Source organism: Bombus pyrosoma, linkage group LG5 (genome assembly GCF_014825855.1).
Source record: "Bombus pyrosoma isolate SC7728 linkage group LG5, ASM1482585v1, whole genome shotgun sequence".
NCBI lineage: Eukaryota > Metazoa > Arthropoda > Insecta > Hymenoptera > Apidae > Bombus > Bombus pyrosoma.
In genome coordinates, this window is record NC_057774.1 from 171416 (window position 1) to 182823 (window position 11408).

Consider the following 11408-nt stretch of genomic DNA (forward strand, 5'->3'; position numbering starts at 1 on the left):
CATTGCATTGATATTATTTATGCTGTTTCCTATAAATAAAGTCAATATTAATATTTCGGTAAATTATAAAATTAATAACTTAGACTATACAGTCTAGGCTATACAGCGAATTTGAACGCCCAAGAAACAAAAAAAACGTGAGACAATTACTGGGAAAAATTAATTTTTATTATAAATTCATAGAAAACGCGTGCAAATTCTTAGAACCACTCCACAATTTACTGAGGAAAAATACGGAGTTTATTTGGAATGAAGAATGTGAAAGGTCATTTCAAAAGATTAAGGAATACCTCTGTTCAAGCCCGATCCTTTCAATATATGATCATAATAAAGAAGTATTTATTTATACAGATGCAAGTGGAGACAGTTTAGGAGCTGTCTTAAAGCAACCTCGAGACAACGGAATGTTACACCCGGTTGCGTATTTTTCAAGAAAATTGAAACCAACAGAGGCAAAGAAGAAAGCAATCCATCTTGAATGTCTTGCTATTAAAGAGGCGATTCAGTACTGGCAACATTGGTTAATCGGTATATATTTCACTGTCTTTTCAGATCATAAACCGTTAGAATCAATGAAAATCAAAGCAAGGACTGATGAAACTTTAGGAGACCTAATGCACTACTCATCGCAGTATGATTTCAAAATCATTTACTCTCCCGAGAAAGACAACATAGAAGCAGACGCTCTATCCAGGAACCCTGTCTTAGAAAGTTTTGAGAATGAAGAAGATGTTCTAAAAGTGGCGAATATTATAAAAAAACAAGACATAATTCAAGATCAGAAAGAAAATAAAAAATATTGAAAATACAAAAAACCTCACAAAAAAATCGGAAATTTGTTTAAAAAATATTAAAGAACGTCAACGTATATTCGAACGTCGACGAAATTTTGGTAAACATATAACAAAAACGGTTCATGATTTCTTTGGTCACGTTGGAAGGAACCATATATTGAAGAAAATCCGACCCTTTTACTATTTCAAAAATATGGACCGAATAATCGACAAATTCTGCAAACAATATGAAATTTGCATCAAGAGTAAAAGCAGAACGAGAAGACCGATCGGATTTATGTCGAAACTAGGACCAGCTAAGAAACCTTTTGAAATAATGTCATTCGATACGGTCGGAAGCTTTTCTAATAATAACTCACCAAAGAAATATATGCACATTCTTATTGACCATTTTTCAAAGGCCGTTTTTATGTCCACGTCAAGAACACAACGCTTAGACGATATCACAAAACTTATAGACTTGACGGGAGAAATCGATTCCATAAAATTATCCTCGCAGACCGATATTCAGTAATGACATCCAAAGAAGTCCAAGAATACGCAAGAGAAAAGAACATTAAATTAATTTTCACCTCGACAGACTGTCCATCCTCGAACGGATTGAACGAAAGGGTAAATCAAACATTAGTAAACAGGATCAGATGCAAAATCAATTCAAACAAAAAAAAGAGAAACTGGACAAAAATCGCAGAAGAAAGTGTAAAAGAGTACAATAACACCAGACAGTGTCACGGGATTTGCTCCGAATCATTTACTGTATGGAAAAATAATTGAAATCGTCCCTAAAGGAATAATTGATAAGATAAACTTAGAAAAAGACAGGGAAGCATTCAAAAACTCAACAAGAAACTTCGAAACTAAGAAACAGAAATACGATAAAAAAAAGAAGAGAACACGAATTTAAAATTGGCGATGTGGTCTTCACTCACAGTGGAAACAAATTAAACAGAAACAAATTGGAAGAAATTCGGAAAGGACCTTTCAAAATTCTAGGAAAGATTTCAAATTCCATATACGAAGTGGATAACATGTAATCGTAGATCTGGTGGGAATTTCTTCCACTCGAGTAAACTGGTTCCTTATAGGGAAGACAATTAACGATGCAATTGTCAACACAAGGAGGGGAGGTGTAAACTCCCTAGAGTTCATGTGTGATAGGAACTCTCTCGGTTTACGGACAGCACAACTTCTTTTGTTTTACGGACAGAGCGACTTTCTTTGTTTTACGGACAGCAATTTTGAGAGACACTCATTTCCCAAACGGATGGACAGAGAGCAACATCAGAGATAGACAAAACCATAGAAGAAAGAGTAATTATTTAAAACATTGAAGATTGACGGAGAAAGGTCGGTAGCTCAGGACGTTGAAAATCGATTTTCGATTTTCAGGTAGACATTGCACAGAACTTGTTATTTATTGTTTACTGTTATTAATTGGTTGTTGTTTATTTAACTATTACTGTTATTAATTGTTGTTAATTATTAATTGTTGTTTACTCTTGTATTTCATTTAAGTATTTTTACAATAAACTCGATTTTCAGACTTCAGAATCGATCACCTGAATTACCCCGAGATAAACGATTTTACATATATATAAATTCTTAAAACTTCCGAACTACCAAATGTCGTTTTATAATTTTCACAATTAAGAATATTAGGCTTAAATGATCTTTTAAAAGCTTCAATTTTTACATGTATTTTTACCTTGTATTTATTTATTTACTTACTCTAGAATATGTACTTACAACCTTACAGGTCTCTCTCATCTTATTTTTGCATTTTTATTCGGTAACTGTTCAAAAAAAAAACATGGCAAAGAAAAAGACCAGAGGAGTAACTCTAAAAAAGGTATTCTTTAATCAATCTCCCACACACACACGCGCGTTATTATTTTACATGTTTGGATAAATTGTATAATAGGGATTCTTAAATTGCTTCGTATTAATTGTATAAACATTTGAATCATCCACTGAAAACGGTTGTATAATATTTGATCCCAAATTCTTCTGATTGTGTACATTTGCGAGCATGTACTGTGGTGTGGGCGTGACTTGCCCAACAGTTGCGTCCTCTACTAATTTCCTGTGGGAATAGATCAAAACTTGTGGAACGTCTACTTCTTGTTGTTCTGATACAGTACAGGTTTCCACGGAAACCGCGAATCCAGGGTTAGATAATTGCTGTGCCTTGCACTTCTTTCTATGGGCGTAAAGTGACCCTGCATTGTTATATCTCTTTGTACAAATTTTGCAAGCATATGGTCTCTGCCCAGTGTGTGTATAAGTGTGTTCATTCAACGAAGTCAGTCTTCTAAATGATTTTGTACAAATCTGACAATGATATTTTGCTTCCCCTGTATGCATCGTTATGTGCCGTGCTAATGTGTTAGCACGTGCAAACGCCCTACTACAATACTGGCAAATATAAGGTTTTTCACCACTATGAGTACGTAGATGCAATTGTAGATAAGTGCTCTTTGTAAATGCTCTACTACACACGTTACAAACATATGGCTTAACTCCTGTATGTGTACGCATGTGCGCAACCAGAGAACCACTCTGTGCAAAACACTTGCTACAGACTTCGCAAAGAAATCTTTTTTGAGTTTCTTTTACCCGCTTATGACGTTCTATGTGATTCGCTAGCGATTGCGCTTGCGCGAACGATTTAGGGCAGATTGCACATTTGTGAGGTCTATTGTGACGATCCTAAAATAATATTCCAATATTATTGAACAAATTACTTTACTTTAAAAATAGAGAAAAGTTTCAAGTTTCGAGTTTAATAACTTACTTTCTTTCTCCCTTCTAAACAGTCACCTTTATTAACTACATTGTCTGTGTCCTCTTTATCATCCAAATCAGAATTGTCGAATAATTCAGCCTTGTGCTTTGATTGTTCATGATCTTTTAATTTATCCACTCTTGAGAATCCTTTACCACATGTTTCACACGTATATTTTAATCCACTATGTGTGGAGACATGCCTTTTAAGATTTCTTTTTGTTGCAAATAATTTCCCACACTGAGTGCACTGTAAACTTTCAGCAGGAAGGTTTTCATCTTCCTCATCTTCTTCGTCTTCCTCTTCATTTTCTTCTTCTTCCACCACAGTTTCTGTACATCTTTCTTTTACCCAACATTGAGACGAATCATCTAATTCTTCCAGTTTATACTCTGGATGACTTTTAGCATGTGTGATAAAAGATTTTTGATAAGTAAATTGTTTTGAACACACTTTGCAAGTAAATTTTAAGCTTTTTCGTTGTTCCTTAGGAGAGTCATCATTTTTTTGAATTTTTATTCTTTTATCCTGAAATATGACAATACAACGACCTTAAACTAGTTTATGGTAAAATATAATAGCTGGAATGATCTTCCTTGGCCAAAAATCTTGGGCAAAGTCTATCTAAAATCCAATTTAAATACTTACTTGGACATTACTATTAATCCTTTTATCTTGTACACTCGCGATTGCTTTATTTTGCTCATAACTAATTCTCTTATGTTGAATATTTTCTTTTCTATCGCGAGCTTCGTGGCAAATTGCAACATGATTTTTCACTTTTGCAAGCGTAGAATATTGTTTATCGCAAACATAACAAACATAACGTAATTTGGTTTTACGTTTATGTACAATGGTGTGTCTCTGCAAAGCCACTTTTGTATGAAAAGACTTGATACATTGTGTACAGCGTAATCTAGTTGTGCGTGAAATTAATGGTTTTTCATCATCATCATCATCTTGAATACTATCTGTCTTTGATGTCTCTTCTGACATCTGTTGACTTTCTTCGATACTCGCTTCTCCTTTTAATGGAACATCTTTAGTTTGTACCATATGATCGTCTAATAAAACAAACTCTTGTTTTATCGAATCGATTTGTCTTACAGAATCATCCTCTAATAAACTTTTATAAACATTTACATTTTCTAGGCTCTTTCTTTGCTCTGTATCGTTTAATCGACTGTGTGATGATTCTTTTTCGTAACAAAACAAGTTCTTCTCTGAATTGAGACAAAAAGCTGTTTCATCTTTTGTAAAGCAAAAATTATCATTGCAGAAATTTGTAGAACAAACTTCTTGTTTTTCTGTATTTTCTTTCTCAGAAGATATTACACTAGATATCACATCAGCGATTATTGCTGTAACTATAGTGCTGGCGTTGGTAACAGAATCGTTAGAAGAAGATTTTAGCTTTAGAATTTGACGAAGCTTCTCATCTGAATTTTGTATTTGACATTTAAAATCGTAGGATGCATCTAAACGCTGGTTACAACGCAAGCAAATCACTGGTGGTAAACCATCTCCTTCTGCAATCTAAAACGACATACATGTATTTCTTTAATGTTCATAAATAAAATGTATACAAACGTATAGTTACAGAAGAACTATAAAAAATGTTACTACATTGTATGCAGCATATGTATTTAAATTCACTATAACACGATTTCTAAAATCATTAGTACATTATTATTATATTAAAATTGTAATTGATGATATTTAAATTTACAAAAGTAATAAGCATTATTGCAGTTGGATAAAAAACTTCTTTATATAGGTATATAAATAATAGGATAATAACAAAACAATTGAAGAAATATAAGTTCAAGATGATGACAAATTTATTGGAAACATAGTAAAGTTCTCTAATTGCTTTATATTTTTCAAAATTTCAAATTTCTTTCTAAATGTTGTTGGCTTCAATTAGTTGTTGTTAATATAGGTCACATATAGATTGAAAAAGTTTCTTCGGGAGGCATGAAAGACATACTAAATGTTAATATCAAAAGCATATGTACAGAAGAAGGAAATAAAATTTCAAGGAATTAGTTTTTAATATGTTATTATCGCAAAAGGTGATACAGACTAACCTGTACAGAAGCAACGGCCATAAGTTTTCGAGGAATAGCGTCCCCATCTTTAAAAAGTTCACAAATTTCAACAGCTTTTTTCAAACAGATTCGGCATTCATCTCCATAAATTTTCTCATATGTATCAACTAATTGCTCGTTTTTCGAAACTTCCATTTTAATGCATTTGAGAGTCAAGCTACGACTCGACCTCCCCCTCTTAGGAAACCGACAATGTTTTTGAACACTTCTCTTGTTCGATGCATTTGTAGCTAGGAAATGTTCAAAATTAATAACAAAACATCAAATGAAATTTGAATAACTATTTTATAATTATAAGTGTGAAGAAGATATCACAAAATCGATATCTGCATAAAAGATATGATAAAAAATACAATTTATAGAGAAATATAATGATTTAAGCACATACAGTACATATGATATTATAAATAGTTTATAACACGCTTGGAAGTTTTAAATAAAAAACATCGTTTCACAGAAAAGATTATGTGTTCGATTATATGGGAATTAAAATTATTTCAAGAGATTATAATTCTATTTTCTATTCTTAACCTCAATTTATATCTTGTATAAAGAATTAATAAGTTATTTTGTCCTCAAAGCAATATCAAAAGTATATTTTACTTTTTATGTTATTTATTGAACAAACAGCAAACATATTTATTTGTATACGTTATACAAATAATTACGTACTATTTAATATTCATTTATATGTGCATCTATTAGAAATACATAAAGAATACACATGTACTTATATGTATTTTAAATGTCAGTTTAAATGTCGCCATAATACGCACGCACATGCGCAGTATGATGTATTAACATGTATATGCAAATATGTCTGTCCTTAAGATTAAGATTTTCTACAAGTAAAATAACAGAATAAAGGAAAAGAGTGCAGAGAAAAAAGAAGGAAGGAGAAAGGTAGGAAAAAGATAGGAAAATATTTAATTCTGATTTTAAACGCTTTTCGTTCTTTTATTGTTCGAATTTATTCATTTCAAATTCAATCAACTTTACAATAGAGCATTTTAAGTATAGACTTGTTTCAACGAAACATACAAATAGACTATCTGTACACGTATCACAGAGTAAATACACTTGCATTTATTCATAGATTCTCTGGCAACAATTTTACAACGCACCTTTCACTGGAGCAAAACTCAAATTACACATCTGATGGATTTTCTTTTTGTTTCTCTATATTTCTCAATATTATATTCCCTTGAAAATCGAGGTTGAATCTAATGTATATTTTCATTCCAAAAATTAGTTAATTCCATAAAATTATTCTTATAGAATTATAAAACGTGTGCAAACGTGTGTGTGTGTGTGCATATGTGTGTGTGTGCGCGCGCGTGTGTGTGTATTTCATAATATACGACAAACAATAGAAAGAAAACATGTTTATCAAGAAATTATATTCAGATATTAAAACCAGTTGCGCCCGCATCTTATTTTAATATCATTTGTATTTCGTATAAATTTAACTCTAAAATATCAGTAGAATTAGAAAGAGATATCTTCTTATTAAAATGATATTTCTTTATATATGTAAATTATATTGAATTAAACGCATTAAGAAAGGCAAGTTGCCAGATTATGGTAACGTTACTAATAAAACTTCCCGCTGTATTTTTATTCAATACGTCATTTCCTTTCGCTTTTATTAAATAATTTTTGAAAACAAAATCAATCAATCAACTACCTACATTTCTATATAATATCATATGCTTTTAATTGTATACAATTAATAATTGTATACAAATACGGTTTCATTTTGAAGCAGATAGTGCTTGAAAAATTGTTATTACTAACCAATTGTTTATTCAATTTTTCAACATCATGTCTGTCGCTGAGTAATCACTCGTCCTGGTTTCGACGAAATGGAAGTTTCCATTTGCTTAACGATAAACAGTTCGTACGAATGATAGAACAATCTTAGGTATGTTATTAACATCGTTCATAACCCGTTAGATTGCAATATATACATACATACATATCTCTATATATCCATATAGTTCTGTGAACAATAATAAATCTCTCTTTGTTGTTTTTAAAAATAAAGCATCTGTTTTTTGAAAGGTCGTCACAGCAGTTTCTCCAAGGAAAAAATATACTTTCCAAGAAAGATTCTATATCTAACGGGTTAGATCACAATAGATTATTGCACTATATCCTTATATCAGAAGAAACAATATTGGCTATATACAATATATTCAGTGCAATCTTTTTCCAGTTTTGTGCATTCTTTACGCGATTAAAAAATATTCAAATATTAGAAGAAGGAATTTCTTTCGGAAGAAATGGCGATAGTCTTAAAAAACGAACATGTACAAAACTTATAAATCGTAATAGAGTAACTGTATATTAATCGATTAAAATATTTAAACCGATTGGAAAATATTTCGTTTAAAATAGACTTGAGTTTCTTTCCTCGATAGGTAGCTCTATTTGAACATTAATTAGATTTAATTTTGTACAGTATAATAATAGAAATAAGTGATTGAAAAATAGATGATGCGTGTAAAAATTTATTTGTTTCTTTTTGTGCAAATAGAGCGAAGCAATCATAGAAAAGTATGATCACAATTGTAAACGAAAGACTGCGATTTAAGAAGAGAATTAGGAACCTGTTGTATCTTCTCGAATATCTTAATTCTCCTTCTACGGTTTCTTTTTTTTACACATTCTCTACGGAATCCATCTGACGAATTCAAATTATCATTTCTTGCTTATGTCTTTCTTTTTTGTAGTTCTTGATTTGTGATGCGCGATTGTCAATAATGACTGCTTTTGTTTGTTGTTGCTGCTGCTGCTTGTTGTTGTTGTTTCACATGGTTCATGTTCAATTTTTAATCTTATATACTCTTTTGATTACATAAAAAAATACCGGGTGTCCATAGAATATAATTTAAGTTGTTGTGCATTGTATAGCTTCACTTTTGTTAGCGAGTTAGTAGTAGTACGTATTATATTTTTAATTACAGTGCTTCTACTTTCTTATATATTCTATTTTGCCAAAATCTTAATGGGTCCTTTTAATTTAGAAAAACTATTTGAAAACTAAAAAAATCCAACTTTTACAAAATATAGATAAAAGCATAAGAAGAAATGAGAAGACTCGAGAAAGTGTCAAAATTTTTACTTTAATGTAATTAGAATACCTCGTGATTTTTCTAAGAAATACAAAATTTATTAAATTGATTAAAAGATGTTTTCCAGATGAAAGATAATTTTAAGAATTTTAGCATATTTCAAACTTTTTGTATAATTTTCGGGAAATATATATAGCAACTATTTTTGGCGAATTTTACCTATTAAAAAACTTTCCGGAAGTTTCTTAAGTTTCAAGAATTTCTAATTGTTACATGAACTTTATAGTTCCTGAAACTTTGGTTTTTTAATATATACACGGTTTCCTAAAGTTTTACACACTTTCGCTGATGCATTCCTATATCTATTCGAAGTATTAATAAAAATTGAGGACCTTACTTTAAGAACGAGTCTATCCATCGGAACAATGTAAAAAATTTGTGTAGAATTACGATCGAAATTACGATCGTAATATGAGCTTATTTTTTAAATACATGGTCTAATGTATTAGCATAGATGAAAGTATTACGTCCTTTGAGATTCCTTTACTATAAAAAGAAAGAATTGATTTATTTTTCATATTATATTCTATGAAAATGGAAATTATGTCGCATTTGTAATATATTGGTAATAGATTGTCTGAAAAGTTTCTTTCGTTTCATAAGGTGATAATAGATAAACAACAATTTCTGTTTTATGTTATTTTATTGAATTAGGTATGATCTATTTCATTCTATTTCTATTATTATATTCGTGCATAATTCAATAAACTAATATAAAACAAAAAGCATTGTGCGTCTATTATTTCCTTATAAAACAAAAGAAACTTTTCGGACAACCTAATATATAATATATGGAGATCACAATTAAAAATGATATAATAAATTTTAATAACATTATTTTAAGAAAATACAGGAATATTCTAAGATACAATACTTTCGTTTGCACCATAATAATACTTTGTTACATATATATATTCTGTATAGTTAGACAGAGAGGTAAGTACACATAGATACACACAGGATATACAGATATACAAAATACAAATTTTACGGACACCCGGTAAATTTTGCGCGAACTCTTTATAATAAGCATAAAGATTTCAACCGGAGCGTAATTTAAATAATTAGATTCTTTATCGGTTTTCGATAAATACTTTCGTTATCGTGGTCTCTGATTGTTTTATATCCCCCCTCTATGCGAATTATACTCTTTCATGTATATTAGTTAATACCTATTAGGCCTAATACGTTGCACTTCTTAGGATTTAATGCAATTAAAAAATCAAACATTTCTACAATACGTCTAAAACAAGATAACTGCTTGCAAGTTTTATTACATAAATTGACTTTATTTTTCATAACATACACACACATACACACACACTTATTTTGTATTGTAAAGATTATACTATTTTAATTGGCTTGCAAAAATAAAAATTGAATGTTTATCGAATAATTATATTGAAAACAGAAAGGTAAAGATAATTGCGTGTTGTTGAAAACTCCAGTAAGTTATCTTGTTTCAGATTTTCAAATATCTACTTTTTTTATTGCACCGATCCTACGAAATATCTTGTATATTTCACCTATGTTAAAATTAAACTCTTTCAGAAAACAAATATAATTCGGTCTTGTATTAAAAAGAAGAAAAAAAGAGAAGAGATAGAAAAAGAAAGAAAACGCGTTACTATGGACTATACGTATACGCTATAGGCGCGTTTACTATGTTTAGAAATATATAAACTGTGCAAACAAATTGCAGAATAGTTGACAAACTGTATAGAGGAAAATAAAAAACTGTAGAATGATCTGCAATTAAGTAAATCCTTTCTCACGTTACAAAATACTTTCGATACTTTCAATGCAATATCGAATGAAAAAACCATTGTATCATATTGTTCCTCTTTCTTTTTTTAATACAAAATCTTGGTATGCTACCCTTTGTTTCGTAATATGCCCCTATGATAAAGATTCGAAAAATAGTGTCGCAACAGCTTATTAACATTATTTATTTAATTATAATGAGTATCGTTCTGATCGACAAACAATATATCTAGTTGCATCGAGAGTTGATATTGGATGGAAATAATATTTTTTCTCGATATTATGCATTCAGTTCCATAATTCATATATCAACTCATCATCAAAAAGAAAGAATAGAATTTTCTCTTGAATTTCCTATTCGATGCTTTCCATCATGCTCAGATCCATCGCCATACTTTTTTTCCATTTTTTTAACTCCTTACCTACCGTCTTTTTCTTTAATTTTTCGTTTCATCAAAAGAAGTCTCTCTATAAATATTTCTTATCATTTGATGAAATTAATCAATCGAAAGTAGTTCCATGACTCTATATGAATAGTAATTTATTGGCAGCTATATTTATCAATAAATACTATATGCTTTTTAAATTTAAATAGAAAATCTATCGTTTCGTGGAACACCTTATACTGCTACGTCGGCTAAATAATGTGCTTCATCTGCCAGCAATTAAATATAGCATTTGCAATTAATTCGTCCAACAGCCTCTTTGGCTTCGGTATAATTATACGTTGCCTGTTTGGAATGAAATGATTACGACTCGGGTAAATAATTTCTCACCCACCATTCAATCCCCACATTAATCAACTGCAACACTGTCA

The 11408-nt window shown here is 30.4% G+C and overlaps 1 protein-coding gene across 1 annotated transcript; it reads right to left on the reverse strand.

The window, feature by feature from the left end:
- Positions 1-2629: 2629 nt before the first annotated feature.
- LOC122567674 (zinc finger protein 93-like) lies at positions 2630-5921 on the reverse strand. The gene is made up of 4 exons (XM_043726494.1): positions 5670-5921; positions 4228-5115; positions 3589-4107; positions 2630-3503 (listed from the first exon to the last, which is right to left on the reverse strand). The coding sequence occupies exons 1-4, from the start codon at positions 5823-5825 to the stop codon at positions 2688-2690; spliced, it is 2379 nt and encodes a 792-aa protein (XP_043582429.1). The 5' UTR covers positions 5826-5921; the 3' UTR covers positions 2630-2687.
- Between the last annotated feature and the right edge of the window lie 5487 nt (positions 5922-11408).